This window comes from Pongo pygmaeus, chromosome 5 (assembly GCF_028885625.2).
Source record: "Pongo pygmaeus isolate AG05252 chromosome 5, NHGRI_mPonPyg2-v2.0_pri, whole genome shotgun sequence".
In the NCBI taxonomy this organism is placed as follows: Eukaryota; Metazoa; Chordata; class Mammalia; order Primates; family Hominidae; genus Pongo; species Pongo pygmaeus.
In genome coordinates this window covers 15,402,161-15,418,186 of record NC_072378.2, presented here as the reverse complement: position 1 = coordinate 15,418,186, position 16,026 = coordinate 15,402,161, and the positions used below count along the sequence as shown (strand labels likewise).

General features: G+C 42.3%; 1 protein-coding gene across 9 annotated transcripts in view; it reads right to left on the bottom strand.

Moving 5' to 3' along the window:
• Window positions 1-16,026, bottom strand: part of JARID2 (jumonji and AT-rich interaction domain containing 2) — a 278,177-nt gene that overhangs the window by 45,710 nt on the left and 216,441 nt on the right. For all 9 annotated transcript variants that reach the window (XM_063665836.1, XM_063665835.1, XM_054491177.2 and 6 more), the window contains one exon: window positions 10,267-10,443. In XM_063665836.1, the coding sequence (XP_063521906.1) occupies window positions 10,267-10,443 (177 nt within the window). The remainder of the gene's footprint in view (window positions 1-10,266; window positions 10,444-16,026) is intronic.

Here is a 16,026-nt window from a genome sequence, read left to right as displayed (position 1 = left end):
ATGGCGTTAACTCCTAAAGAACACACGAATAAAATGTTTCTGCAGTTTTGGGTTTCATAGAACCCTAAATCCGGCTGGGCGGGGTGGCTCACACCTGTAATCTCAACACTTTGGGAGGCCGAGGCAGGCGGATCACCTGAGCTCGGGAGAGCAGCCTGGCCAACACAGTAAAATCTCTACTAAAAGTAGAAAAATTAGCCGGGCGTGGTGGCGGGCACCTGTAATCCCAGCTACTCAGGAGGCTGAGGCAGGAGAATCGCCTGAACCCGGGAGGTGGAGACTGCCGTGAGCCGAGATCGCGCCATTGCACTCCAGCCCGGGTGACAAGAGTGAGACTCCATCTCAAAACAAAACAAAAAACCTAAATTCCAAAAATAATGATTTATAACAGGCCAACCACATCTGAAGTCGTGATAAGAATTCTGGCTTACCTTTGGATTTGAGGAAGGAATCTGTAAACTGTTTACTACACACTGAGAGAAACACCCTTAAATATGCACATGGGAGTTAGACCAGAACGCATCCCATTGAAACAATTGATTATATAAGTTATAGGCAACTTGGTCATTTTCAAAGTAAAAAAGTTAGCACGAAAAAACTAAATACAGTCGGCCCTCTCTATCTGTGGGTTCTGCATCCATACCTGAGAGTAGTGACCCCACCCTCACATATCCTCCCCCACACAACCCCAAGCAGCATTTTGAGTCAGGTATTAATAATATAATTTTACAAAGGAGGAAAACTAAAGCTTAAAGAGGCTAAATAACCTTTTTAGTCTTGACACCAGGCTAAAAAGAGGGATCAGAGCCAGAAGCTTCTCTTCCACCACCAGATACACCATCTTCTAGCTGCCTGTCACAGAAAGAGTTACGAAGGTAACAACACTAAACTCATGGGGCATGGGCCAACTATCCCAAAGTGTGTACCTATATCCCCCTCCAAGGCCCTACGAGGCCAGTGGAACAAATAAATACTTTAGCAAAGCAAGAAGAAACAGGGAAAGGATGATAATCCTGACACAGGAATTACCAAGACCTTCTACCACACTGAAACAGCTCACAACATAGTTCTGGTGAGGCTGACGATATCACAACACTCAAGGATAATAGCTGACTCTTTGACAATCCTCATCATGTCCCAGGCATTTGAGATACATAAACTTTCTCGGGTTTTCCTAGCAATTATAAGGTTGTTCCAGGCACCAGATCTTTTCAATCACATTATGTTAATGATAATACGCAACACAGCAGTTTCTAACATTAACTGTTATAACATGTATCAATTCATTTAGTTATTGCCAAAACCTATGATCTCTTCTTTAGAGATAAGAAAACTAAAACAGAAAAATCCTAAGGTTGCAGCCATAAGTGTGTCAGTGCTGTAATCACGACGCTCTGAACCATTCTACTGAACGGCCTCTGAGGAATACCGCCCCAAATGCGTAAAGGGGGTGGTTAGAAACACACATTGTATAACTGGTCTCTACATGCATTACTGCTCTTCAAAAAAAAAAAAAAAAAAAAAAACCAACACTCCCATCCCATATTCCAACTTTTTGGAATAGTCACTTGCCTCAACAGGAAAAATGGAGCTACCAGAGGTTAAAAAGAGGTAAAGAGAATATCACATATTCTCTCGGGGGCGGGGAGGCGGCATTTGTCTGTTACAGAGTGTCTGTCCCCACTGAACATAGCAGGACTATGGCAAGCTCCTGACCCTGGTGCATGACCGACCCCCACACCCCCACCAACCGCCCAGACAAAGAGAGGGCTCAACGCCCCTCAAAGGCAACCACAGAGCACAAATGTGATAAACTCGTCCAAATGATTGCTTTTTGGCCCTTACACAACATACCCCCGGTGTGAATCTAAAAGCAATTAAATCATTCCAGCTGGGAGTCCAATGACATGTTGTTTAAAAACTCTTCTGAGAAATATCCCTCTTCAGAAAACGATGTGCACAAAAGAAACAATAGCCACTCTTCTTCCTTCCATTTTTTTTAAGTTATAAAAAGCATTTTAAAAGATATATATGCAGCTGATTTAGCAACAAGCCTTCACCAAGGTCTCCTCCTCAAAGGACTCAGAAAAGCCAAGGTAAATTCATTCCAAAGGCATTTATTAATTCCTCTAGTCTACCTCACTTACCCCCTAGAAAAAATAACCAATTATGAGAGCTTAAGAAAAATCTAGGCATTTCAAATATCAACTTGTAATATAAATACCCACAAAGCAGTGTTTTGATTGTGCTGTTTGGTTTCCAAATAGTCATTACCTAAGGGCTCTATTTTTAGAATCATTTGAGATTCTGTATATGTAAGAGTATTTTGGAAACTCTGATGTGCTATTGAAATAGAAGTTGCTGGAAGCATTGTTATTGTAACCCTTGAGTGCCAACCCAAGGTTAAAAGCTCATGTGATGCTGTCCAAATCATTTCAGATTATGTATTTTAATAAACAAATCCATTTCCATTAGGATGTTCAGTGGATTACAAATGAGCACATTACAGTCCTGTGTAATGTTTGCAAAACAAAACATCTGCCTGGGGACAGCAGGCTCTTGCAGGAAACTACTGGCATCAGGACTCCTGCTCGGAGGAAGAAGGGTACGGTCTCAGGCCCATGTGGAAGCTGATGGCAGGACACTGTGGATGGTGTGTGTGTCCTCTCCTGCCACCTCTGCCATGAGGCCAGATGTCCCAGCTCCATGAGTAGAGCCACTCCCCTCCTTTGTGGAGAAACAAGATGAAACAGGATACCCCTGGCAGTCTGGGTTCTAGGTTCTTCAGCTAGCTGCTGAAATAAAGCTGTTCTCCTTGAAATGTGGCCTAATTAAAATTTTGGCCAAATCCACCCCAGTAGTAAAGCATCAGTTTTCCACACTTTGTTTTCTGTGTGTTTATCTCCCCACATTTCAGTAGGGGTGATCCCTCTGGGGAGGATACAGATGTTGCTAGATTTCCTAACACGCCTCAACAGCTCGAGCATATAAAATAGGGAAAAGCACAAATCTGATAAGAGAAATACCCTGTAATGGAGAAGTCACAAAACAACCAGCTTGCTCTCCCCTTTCTCTTGTGAAAGATTAACAATTCTGAGCAGTTGCTTGAATACACAATCGTGATGCCCTCACCCAGGTTCTTCCTGCAAGAAAACCTATTTTAAGACCTGTGTCTTCTTCACCCAAGTCAGAAACCAAAAGGACACAAAGATCATCTGCCTCTACATTTTAATGTTTTCAAAAAATGAGGGAGCAAAACTGAGGTGTGAGGAGGGAAGACTGAGCTCTCACCTTCTTAACTAACTATATCCAAACCTTTCTTTCCATGCAGCCAGAGAACTTATTTTCATCTAAAAGCACAGCTCGTGTTTTGCTTCTATTTACCAAGAGCACTCCAAAATCAGGGAACAGGGGTAAGGGCAGAGCATCACAGCTTCCTGAGGTCGCAGGTACAGCATGGCCTGGCTCAGGTGCCTTGTCTCATGGCACAATGTGGGGCTAGTGGTACAGGCGGTACAGGCGATTATGCAAGAGAAAATGCTAGTTGCAGGGCTAAGCCAGGACCTGGGCCTCCCTGGCAGTTCCATAGTACCTGATGTGGCCTGAGATGTGGTGCTCTCCAGGACCCTTTTCCTCTGTCTGCAGTTCAGAAGAGGCCTTCCTCAGGTTCAGAAAATTGTTAACCTCTTTTCTGACAGCACCTGCAGAGCTCCAAGCTTGATTAGATTTACAAGGCACTGGTGCCTGATTGCCTTTTTATTGCAAGGAACCCTCTCTAGGAAGATCTGTTTCATTTTATGTTACGTCACATTTAAATAAATACTCCCTTTGATGACTGATGGATACTCATAATGAAATCCCATTATAAGAAATTTCTAGGAATTCTGCTCTAAACTTACAGAGAAATGGACCTCAGTGAAATTTTGCAGTAAAGAACTTTTAGCTGCCATGGGAACTGTTGCCAACATTTGATCTGTATTTATTACACATGAAAACAAAGCTCCAGGTGATCCCAGCAGTCTGACCACTTGGAGGATTCTTGTGTAAACCACTGGTGTCAACTGGGATTATTACTGACTTTCAGCAACTCACCCTTTGCTTGGAGGATGCAACAGTACACCAGTTTTCCTAAGGGTTATAAAAGAATGAAGAAAACAAAGTATAGATAGCAATGTAAATGGGGTTGAAGACAGGGTGGGATATAAATGTTTTAATCTGGACAAGTCACTATTACCTCAGGGAAAGAAGAATGGATTACAGGGACAAAATTTTATTTGGGAACCTTCACCCAGCTGAATAGTGATCTTGGAAATGTCATTTTCCTTGAACATACGACAATGGCTGGCATCCACCATTAGAGATCTGAATGGCTCTACTGTTGCCCATGATACAGCTTCATTGTTTCCTTATGCTGGGATATAAACGAATCAATGACTGGACAAATTAATGCTAATCTACTCTATCATGCTGATTTCACAGAAGTAGAACAGAGAAGCTAAGTAAATACCTTGCCCAAGAACACACAGCTAACGAGTAGCTAAAAAAAAAAAAAAAAAAAAAGGCATGCAACTAAGTTCCTGATGACTGTTCAACGGTGGCAAAGACATTCCTAGGAAATGAACAGACAAAAATGACAACAAATATGCATATTGAGCAACATGGCATTATACTGTAATTTTAATTATCTAGAAATGGTTGAGGAAGTAGCAATGTTAGGCATGAGAATATTCCACAGCTGAGAATGTTTAATTTTGAAAGAATGCCACACTTTGGTTTTTATCAATTTTGGATAAGATGATCAATAATTTCCTTCTCTACTGTTGAAAACAGTAACTTCAGAAACAGTCTTATGTTCAATTAGCACCTCTTGCCTGAGGGATTACTCCCAATATCACAAGTGTTTCCTTTAATAAACTGACGTCAGTTTGTTTCCTTGTCATCTGCCTTGATATAAAAGCGGATGTGAAATAGACTGGGGAAGGCAGCACAGCTAGCCAGCTACTGAGAGCTCAGTGTTTTTCTACAATACTGCTTGAACCTGAGGCTGACATTGGCTTTCTTCAAAGCTGACTTTGGTTTCACGAAACCACCATGTTCCCCCGGGTCATTTGAAATCGGAGGAGCATTCCAAGCGGCCTGTATATTACTAAGCTGGCTTTATTCCATTCCCTCCACTGGCGTCATAAGGAAGCACTGACATCCTGTGGATTGTTAGTCTTTGGCTTCCAAGGCCATTCAAGCCATGTGGCAACAGCAGGAAGGACTCTGCAGAGACCTATATCCCAGGTAGCGGCTTGTGGGGATTTTTTCTTTTCATATGACTTCACAAAAGACTTGGTACTCAGATGCCTACAAAGGGACAACAAATACACAAAACCCATAAATATACACAAAAACTACTAAATGTCTTAATGGAGCCCCAATGATCACACCACCCCCCTCTTAAGGACCTTGGTATATGAGTGTGAGGTGAGTGGCAGGACACAAAGTGGGGGGGCACACACATCAGAAGACAACGGAGACAAGTCACCCAGGTAGCATCACCAAGTGACAGGGAATGACAAAGATGAATGAGACACTGAAACCTGTTTCATCAGGAGAAACACAGGTAAAGACCTGAATGTCTTCTGACGTTTCTGACAGATGTGCCGGGAGACATCATCTCCCATTAGCTCCTTGTGGGTAAATCCTATTGCCGTGTTCATCTGTGCTATCTTTCAGAGCACTTACGTCAGCACAGGGGCTTACATTTTTCTCATTTATACAGAAGTTAATCTTATTTGATTTAGGAAAGAAAAGGTAACTCCATAAATGGTTCACCATTGTTAACATGGCAAAGATTCTATGATTATGTCTCAGCACTTATCACAATAAAATAAGTTTGAGCTCTCTCCAAATCCTCCACAAATACAGCAATTTTGGGAACATGTAAACACGAAATCTTTCCTAACACTTACGGGTATTCACATTTGCTAAAAACTCACAAATTCTGTAGGAAAAATTCTAGTGGAGTTGGTTTCATGCTTGTCTCTTTGACTTGCATAGGAAACGGAATTTTTCTGACCAGGTTAAGATCTAAAAAATGCCCAGGCATAGCAATAAAAAGAAAACCTCAGACTAAATAAGATTCAAACTCCCCTATGCTGCTGCTGAAGAGCAATGAATTAAATTGCAGAGGGACATGCCCAGGAAGTGAGTGCCTGCTCCAGGAATGGGCAGGCCTAACACAGACTGAACAGGGAAATGGCTGGGGACTCTGGACAACAGAATGGGACAGCAGGAAGGACTGCAGTCTGGACAGATCTAAATACAGGTCTCTTGGGCCTGCAACAATCCCCCAATCAAACTTCCCCTGAAGTTCAGGTGCAGGCAAACAGATTGCACAGCCCCATGGCTTCTCCCAAGATGGTAGTTCTGGGACTCTGCTGGGTTGAAATCAAAGAAAACCCATTCACAACTCAAATATAACATAATCAAAATGGTAGCGGCTTGGAGGTTGGGGGTAGGGCTAATCACAGATGACATCAATCTAATTAAAGTTATAAGCCAGCTGCTCAGGGATGTGAGAAGTGCCTTTCAGTTTGGTTATCTACAAGTCTCAGAAAAGGAAGCACAGAAAGGTTTGCACGTTTCAGTAAAGTTAGTCCCCTCACTAAGCCCAGCTGGTTTGGGTATGCTTCCTGCAGCTCCTCTATCTGATGCTGTGACTCTACTGTAAAAGAAAGGATGACAGAAGAGACGGGAAGGAAGAGGGACAGCAAGGAGGGCAAGGGCACAACTCAGAAACGGCAGTAGGAGGTGGGTGTGTCAGTGCTTATCCAAGACCACTCATTCCACCTAGTCCTCCCAGCCTGGAGCCAGGATTCACACTATCCTACCAGCCCCTCACCGAGAGATATCAAAATTCATGAGGGGACAAAAACATCCCAACACTGTTTCTGGAAATATCTTAATTAACATGCATTAAATTTTTAATTCTAAAATTTAAAAAATTTTTAAATAAAATTTTAAATTTTAAAAAATAAAAAATGAAAAAGTAGAATCTCCTAAGATTTTCGAAACTCAGAAGTTTGTGTGTGTAAATGCAGAGATGTTTCTATAGACAGTTACACTTTCCTTGACTCCTAGTGGCAATGACAGAGGTCAATGCAGAATCATTAAGCCCTCCTTTAGGTGAGAGCTCAGCCTATCCCTTCACCCTCATTCCATCCCCTTCTTTCATATGCTCCACGTAACGTGCTGCCAGATAGTCACTGTCCCTGCACATACCTAAGGTCAATGCAGACGATGATTCTTAACATTAAAAACTGAATCCATGAGAAAAATCAGCATGTGAATCCAATCTCTAAATCAAGCTCAAACACTCTGGAAAACAAAGGAGTTAGCGACCCTAGTACAACTGCACTAGTATACATGGGATTAACTCAACTGATCAAGACGGCAGATAAATTCACCTGCCCAATCAGCGTAAAAGGGTGAAAAACAACTTATGAAAGGGACCCAACCCGATACTACACTGATGAAACAGATTTCTATCATACAGCCATGCAGAAGATAACAGACGAGGGTAATTTCATCTTTTGTTCATATTTCTTCACACTTCAATCTCTATTAAACCAAAAAGAAACCTAGAAAATTAAATTCCGTCACAAGAAAAAGTTCTCCAGAAGTTTCCTTTCTATCCATATTATATTTCAAAAACTTTACTTATTCAGGAGGCTTCAAGCAGCAACTCCAAAATGATAAATTTCTGGTGTATTCTCAATAATTCTGTTGTCTCTCACCATCAACACAAACTCACAAAGATTATAAAGTTATTACCTTTCCACAAATCAACCCCTTCCTAATTTCTATTCAATTACCTTCACCCCTGCCTCCGCAGGCCCCTGCGAAAAGCTATGCCACTGTATCTTCTCAAGTTCCGGTTCACATCAGCTGTTGCCTGGATGGAACTCTCTGAATACAATAATTTTTTCCTTTATTTCAGACTAAAGTGTGCTACCAAAGGAATCGTTCAGAACTTGACGCATTTCCTCTTACTCCCACATCTAAAATCATCAACAGTTTCCTATTCTGTTATTAGAATTCTTTCTCATGCCCAGGTCTTTCCAGGTCACCAAAGAATAGACCTCCATACTGGCGGAACAACAGGCAACAGTCCCAAAAACAGGCATTACTGCGCACCGCTCTGTTTGCGATGTTCTTCCTCCTTAGAAATTACATCTGTACACTAATACCTGCATTCCAATTCACATATGCAGCTCTCTTCCAATCACCCAGATGCCCTCATGACCACAGCTGCAGGTAACAACCTTTCCCTGAAAGGTTAAAATGTTGTTACATTTTGTATTTACCCCATCTCCCCAATTAAACCACAACTCCTTAAAAAGAGATTGCACCCTCTACTATGCAGATGTGTCACCTAAACACAATCAAAAGAGGCAAGCCAGATGAACAATTATTAAGTGGACAGAGCAGAAATGCCCAACAATAATGAAAGCTAGACAGAGATTTCAATCATGTCTAAGCTGTGCTTGTCCTGAGCCTCTATTTCCCAGTGAATCCAGAAAGGCAAATGATAGCTCAGTGCACAGGCACCAAGGAGAAAAATGAGCAGCTCTCCTTTGCCTCAATCACTTACAGACAGCACTGATTTTCTGCCATTTGTAGACAAGGCTTCTCTATCTTACAGGGTCTCAGTGGGTCCTAAGTAAAATATGTCCAGTGGAGTAGCTGACAGGAGGGCAACGGAAAACAGCCATATCTCCTGACTCCCATTCTCTTTGCTTCCCTCCTCTTTCTTTCCTTTTTTTTTTTTTTTTTTTTTTTTTTGAGACAGAGTCTCACTCTGTCGCCCAGGCTGGAGTGCAGTGGCACGATCTCGGCTCACTGCAACCCCCGCCTCCCCGGTTCACGCCATTCTCCTGCCTCAGCCTCTCGAGTAGCTGGGACTACAGCAGCACGCCACCATGCCCGGCTAATTTATGTATTTTTAGTAGAGACGGGGTTTCACCATGTTGGCCAGGATGGTCTCGGATCTCTTGACCTCGTGATCTGCCCACCTCAGCCTCCCAAAGTGTTGGGATTACAGGTGTCAGCCACCTCGCCCAGCCTCTTTCCTCTTTTTTTACTCTCATTCCCCCAACTCAGTGCAATTCCAATTAGTTCAGGACTACCTCTGTGCTGCCTCTGAAATCACTCTTTTTATACCTATTCTACATCCTTCAATGTCTACTGGACAACCTTTGGTCAGGGAATTGCCTACAATTACAACCTCACTGTGCATTTCCCCTTCTTCAAGTTATTTCCCTTTAAGAAGTCCTCATCATCGATGCCGGCTTTATGTTTTCAGGGCACAACTCCATTTAAGTCACTTCTTTATTGAAAAACCACTAGGCAGCTGGGCTCGGTGGCTCACGCCTGTAATACCAGCACTTTGGGAGGCCGAGGTGGGCGGATCACGAGGTCAGGATATCGAGACCATCCTGGCTAACACGGTGAAATCCCATATCTACTAAAAACACAAAAAAATTAGAGGGGCGTGGTGGTGGGCGCCTGTAGTCCCAGCTACTCAGGAGGCTGAGGCAGGAGAATGGCGTGAACCCAGGAGGCAGAGCTGGCAAGTGAGCCGAGATCGTGCCACTGCACTCCAGCCTGGGCGACAGAGCGAGACTCTGTCTCAAAAAACAAAAGAACAGAACAGAAAAGAACAGAAAAGAAAAGAAAAACCACTAGGAGCTTTCTACAGCCAACTTATTCATGTAAGACGAGTTTCCTCGCTGTGATACCCAAGCTTTTGTTCCTGCCTTTTATCCTCCCTCCTCCACACTACACACACAAGGGGAAAATCAGTCCACTTCAGAATGTATGTGCAATTCCATAGGAGGAATGATAATTTTCTTCCTACACCATATCCACCTGCTAAAATCACATTAGTAATTAAAGTGGGGCACAGATGTTGTTTCACCAAATCTTCTTGACCATCCCCATGTAGATCTGGTCTTTTCCTGTTCCGATGCCTGTTTATCTACAGCTCTTATAGAATTTACCATCATCTCCACATCATCAGAGTATCTACGCTCACCTAGAACACCCTGGACTACAGTAAGCTACACTAATAATCCCTTTGCCCATGAAGTGTCTGGCCCTGGAGAAGTACCCAGAACGAGCTTTGCCTTCATCTCATCTCTTCTCAGCAGAGGCTCTCTTCCACCTCTCACCCAAAGCTTTAGATTTCTTGTTATCCAAGTTCAACGGTGGACCTACCATGCCCGTTGTGAACATGTTTGTGGGTTTTTCCTTTCCTGGGGGTCGACTGGCATGAAGATGAAGCATTGTTGGTGGCTGTTTTGACGTCTTCTGTCTCATCATCTTCCTCCTCGACTTCCTCCTCATCCTGAGAGCTTCCAAAATACACCATGCTGTTGGGCAGCGCAGGAGAACCTGGTGGAATAAGAAAAACAGCTCATAAACACAGGCCTTGACCCTCACCCTTTCCAGAAGGAACACCACAATGAAGACAAAACCGAGGAGAAAAAACAAAGCAACTGATCTCTACTGCCATTTTAAATTTATTTTTCAAATACTCCCAAGATCATCTGTGCCTTTTGAACGTATTTCAAGCAAAATCCCCCAGCAGGAAGAAGATGCAAAACACAACAAATAAGGATTTTAAAAATCTCATCTGAATATCTCTTGAGAAAAAACACAAACACCTCCAAGGATGGAACAAAAAAATAATAAAATAAAAACACCTACCCACTGCTAAGGAAGAGAGATTACTCTAAATTAATAGACTTAAAAAAAAAAAAATCAAAAGACAATTAGAGAAGCTAGAAGTAAAAACAGAATATAACATTTCATTATGTAAAATCACTGTGTTGTATTCATAAGGAATATTCATTCCTTATGGTGGATATGAAATCCCCAAATTCCAATGGTTTTGGAAGCTACTTTGATGTCCTGATTAGGTTAACTGGATGCAAAAATCACCCAAATAAATTCCTACTACGCTGCACTAAGTAAAAGTGCTGAATTTGAAATAAAAAATAAAAAAATAAACCTCCCAACAGGGGAACCGACCTCCTCACCCTTACCCTTTTATATCTTAACCTCTCATCCTCAAAGGTTCTCATTCCAGATTTTAAAGTAACAACAACAAAAAAAGCTCAATATCATTATTTTTCTAGACAGGGTCTCACTCTGTTGCCCAAGCTGAGTGCAGTGGCGTGATCACAGCTCACCGCACCCTTTACCGGGACAAGCAATCCTGTAGCTGGAGCTACAGGGGCGCACCACCACACCTAGCTAATTTTTTGTAATTTTTGTAGAGACAGAGTCTTGCTATGTTGCCCAGGTTGGTCTGAAACTTCTGGACTCAAGCGATCCTCCTGCCTTGGCCTCCCAGAGTGCTGGGACTGCAGGCATGAGCCCCCCCATGCCCACTCTTAGGCTCAATATTCTAAAACAAAGGCACAATATAGTTCTTCTTTATCAAACAAAGGCAATTCAGGAGATAGAATCAAGTCAGTCGTGCATTGTTTGGAACCAGAGTCTTCTAAAACACAAACAAAATCCCCTTCAGTCTAATAGTAAAAGAACTAGTAAATACGAAATTCATGTCTCCTCTTGCCTGCCTGCCTGCCTATGAATGAGCTAAAAACACTCCAGTAACATCACCGAAGAGACAAATCACCAACTCACTCTCCTACCTAAATAGAGATCTCAAAGATCTCAAGGTTTAAACACACAGTTAAAACCATTTCTGTCCAGCTTCGGAACTATATATGCTCAGTGACAAGGAAATGGAAAATGAGCAGTATCAGGAGCTGAGATGGCAAACCAAGCACCCATCTCCCCAAAATGCAAAGACTATGTGGGACCTTCAACCCCTTCCTTTTCCTACAGGCATCTTCATGACCTATCAATGTTCAAAAACCTCCCAAATTATGTGAACCACATTACCGAGTGGATATGAAACTGCAAAGGGATGTAGTCGGCAAAAAGACCCTCTGTAGATAGAAGATTTCAACTTGGTCTTACAAAAGCCATTTTGAAGTTTTGTTCCCCTCCCCTTGATTGTCTCCGTTTAGAAGTAGATTCTGGACAGAAAGAAGGTTCTTAAACCTGACACAGACTTTGGGGAAAATCAAATAGAAGAGGGAGTAAAATAAACAGTCAGGAGTTAAAAGAGAAAGAGAAAATAATATCCACATTTCCACTGGACCAAAATATATGCTCAATCTAAATGGTTTTACAATTGGTACAAGACTGACTAGGAAACAGGAGGCTAATTAGCATGGTTTTTAGTACGGTATCACCATTCATGGGTACAGACAGGTTATCTAATCAAATATAACAATCTGGTTGATCCCTCTTCCCTAAATCTACCTTTATAAGTATTTATGAAAAAACAAGAGTAAGTACAGCACTCAAAAAATGTTCAAATTATTTTACTATCCATCTAACATATGCTGTCAGTCATACTATTAGGAGAGAACTTGTAAGTTTTAGACTCTGCCGTTAAATTTCCCTCTTTTAAAAGGAGATGGGATAGGTTAAATAGTTCCTCCCAGATAAAAATATCCATGCTTAATTTCTTTTAAAGAACAGCCTTCCTGTACTGTATCTTGGAGGCAATGACTAGCAGCTGAAATCCAAACGATGGATCGGTATAAAAACAGCAGGTTCTTGTGTAGATCTTTCTTACAGTAACTTCTGCAGACAATTCAACCATTTGTCAGGGGGAACCAGAGGAAGCAGGACGGACTGTATTTCAAGAGGAGAGCCATCACTCCTCCAGCCTTCCTCTCTCTCCTCAGTTGCAATGGCAGTAAACTCCACAAATGAGGCCACGTGAGAGCAATATAAAAATACAGCAATAAGGCTGGCCGCGGTGGCTCACGCCTGTAATCCCAGAACTTTGGGAAGCTGAGGAGGTTGGTCCACCTGAGGTCAGGAGTTTGAGACCAGCCTGGCCAATATAGTGAAACCTCGTCTCTACTAAAAATACAAAAACTAGCTGGGCATGGTGCATATCTGTAATCCCAGCTTCTTGGGAGGCTGAGACAGGAGAATCACTTGAATCCGGGAGGCAAAGGTTGCAGTGAGCCAAGATCATGCCACTGCACTCCAGGCTAGGCGACAGAACAAGACTCCGTCTCAAAAAAAAAAAAAAAAAAAAAAAAAAAACAGCAATAAGATCCAATAAAAATATTCTAAGATTCAAAGAGAATCAGGTAAAAATCCATGTGAAGCACATTAGAAATAAGGAATTAACCTCCACTTTACAGGATCTGTTGAGGATTTTTTTAAAAACTCTAAACATTAGAGAAGCAGCATGAAGCAACTATCACATTCCTTACACTCAAGATGTTGAGAGAAAGGGTGAGGATTGAGTTTATGTTGCAAAGAACTAAAATGGAGAAAACATCTAGACGCTCAGTTCAGCATCCAGACTGTTGATATCCACAAAGGATAAGATATTGTTTTTGAGACAAGGAATCACTCTGTCGCCCAGGCTGGAATGCAGTGGTGTGATCATGAATCACTACAGCCTCGACCTCCTGGCCACAAGTGATCCTCCCACCTCAGCCTCCCGTAGCTGGGACTACAGGTGCACACCACCAAACCGAGATAATATTTTCATTTTTTGTAGGAACGGGGTCTCACTACATTGCTGAGGCTTGTCTCAAACTCCTGACCTCAAAAGCGATCTTCCCACCTGATCTCCCATAGCACTGGGATTACAGGAGTGAGCCACCATGCCCGGCCCATAGACGATAATTTTCTAACAAAAGCAGACAACAACCAATATTATGAATGGATTTGTTTTAATGGCTCCTTGGCAAATACAAATATGTGATGTGACCTGCTGAGTGCTGGGAAAGAAAGAGAGGGGCTAAAATAGAAGAAATGTAAGATTAGAGATAGAAGACCAGTGAGGAATGAGGGCAATTCTGAGGAACTTGCTCTCAAAGTAAAACCTTATAATAGTAATAAGTCCCTCTGATGGAACTGGCCCTGAAGTCAAAGGTAAGAAAGAACATGATTTCTTCTACATATGGGGACACAGGAAAAAAGGATTGTTTTCAACCTAGAAGACGATTCTGCTTCTATTCAGGTAATTGGCATGTTGGTCTGGATCTAAAGGTAAAGCATCAACAAAGAAAAATCGGTAATGAAGGATTCGTAAATCAGATGGGGAATCAGGGGTAATATGTTGAACGGAAGGAAGACTGGGAAAAGGGAAAGTGTAGGAAAGGGATTGAAGCAGAATAAAAACGAACTCCAGGGGAGGAGGTCGGTTAACCACCACAAGAGTGCCCTTAGTTCAGAGGTTAAGCTTGTACCCCCTTCTTCTCACTGGTGGGCACTCCTTTTTCTCACTGGTGGGTACCCCACAAGGACAACACTGTCTCCCCAAGCCTGGATATGGCCTGACTGTCCTCCTTGGCATCATCCTCCAAGGGCCACGGCCAATCCATGACCCATCCACCAGGGGGAGCACTCATGAACAATTGGCATCTCCCCTAGAAGGAACAGACCTCCAGAATTTGGCCAGGCACCCTCATACCTGTCCATCTCATCAACCTCATAGACAAACTGAAGTAGGTACAAAAGAATGAAGCCAATAGAGTCTAATGCTGCACACGCCAATGCTCTGTCACCACGTGGCTGCTGTGAATCCCCTCTAGGAATCCTGCTGGCATGTCCACTTGTAAAATCACAGAGGCGTCAAACTGGCATTCCAGACCCAGAGAAGCCAAAGAATTGGTAAAAATGAAGCCAAAGTAGGTTCTTTTTTTCTCCTCGAGACAAATGCAGTAAGATCATCTCATATTTCATGCCAAAGTAAAAATGATCACAGTGATAGAAAAGGACTAATATCTAGAAAATAGCTAAATAACAACCTCAAATGTATAAGACACAAAGCATCCGAGAAACTAAAATTAAGACATTTATATAAAGAGCATTTATTTCCTCTTTACCTAGACACAAGCTTGATTATCACATTTAGAAATAAATGCAGAGGAGGAAGAATCTGCTCGATACAAACAGGATGAAAGAAAGGATATTTCAAAACCCCTCAAGGCAGATAGCAGCCCAGGGTGTTTATCACTGGAGAAAACTATTGCATATTTCTCAGTATGAAATGGGTGAATGGATGACTTACGTAATTATATTGTGCTGAGTCGGTAGAAACTTCGTATCTAGCAGACGTATTTGAAAACAGAACAGGCCAGGCGGGGTGGCTCACACCTGTAATCCCAGCACTTTGGGAGGTCAAGGCAGAAGGATCACCTGAGGTCAGGAGTTCGAGACTAGCCAGGCCCACATGGCGAAACTCCATCTCTACTAAAAAATATAAAAATTAGCTGGGCATGGTGGCAGATGCCTGTAATCCCAGCTACTAGGGAGGCTGAGGCAGGAGAATCACTTGAACCCAGAAGGCAGAGGTTGCAGTGAGCTGAAACTGCACCATTGCCCTGAAGCTTGGGCAACAAGATGGCAACTCCACCTCAAAAAAAAAAAAAAGGAAAGGAAAGGAAAGGGCTCCAAAACTCCACATGACCTTGCGTTCTCAGGGGTGGACTCTGCATGGCAAAAACACAAACTCCATTCACATTAATTAGCAAGTGAGAGAGGCTGACTTCTCACATGTAACACCACATCGTATCGCTCCTTTACAAACTCTCATTTTAGAAAAGTAACCAACAAAAGGTGTATGTTTTAGAGGTTTGGGAATTGTGTGGGATTTTTCAGGCGCAGCAGGGGAAGACTTTATGGGTGGTCATTATAAAAGTATAGTCAGTATAGACAGTTTCCTATTAAAATTACAGGCAGATTTTCTCTCCCGATTATTCAAGCGCATTAGCAAATGTAAAAAAAATCTGAACTTGGATCAGATAAGAGCAATCAGAGTACGGAATGCATCTGCTCTTTGCCAAAGCCGTATTTCATTACTTTTCAGAATTAGCTGGCAATGTCTCCACAATATTTACTGAAGTGCAAACCAAATGTTTT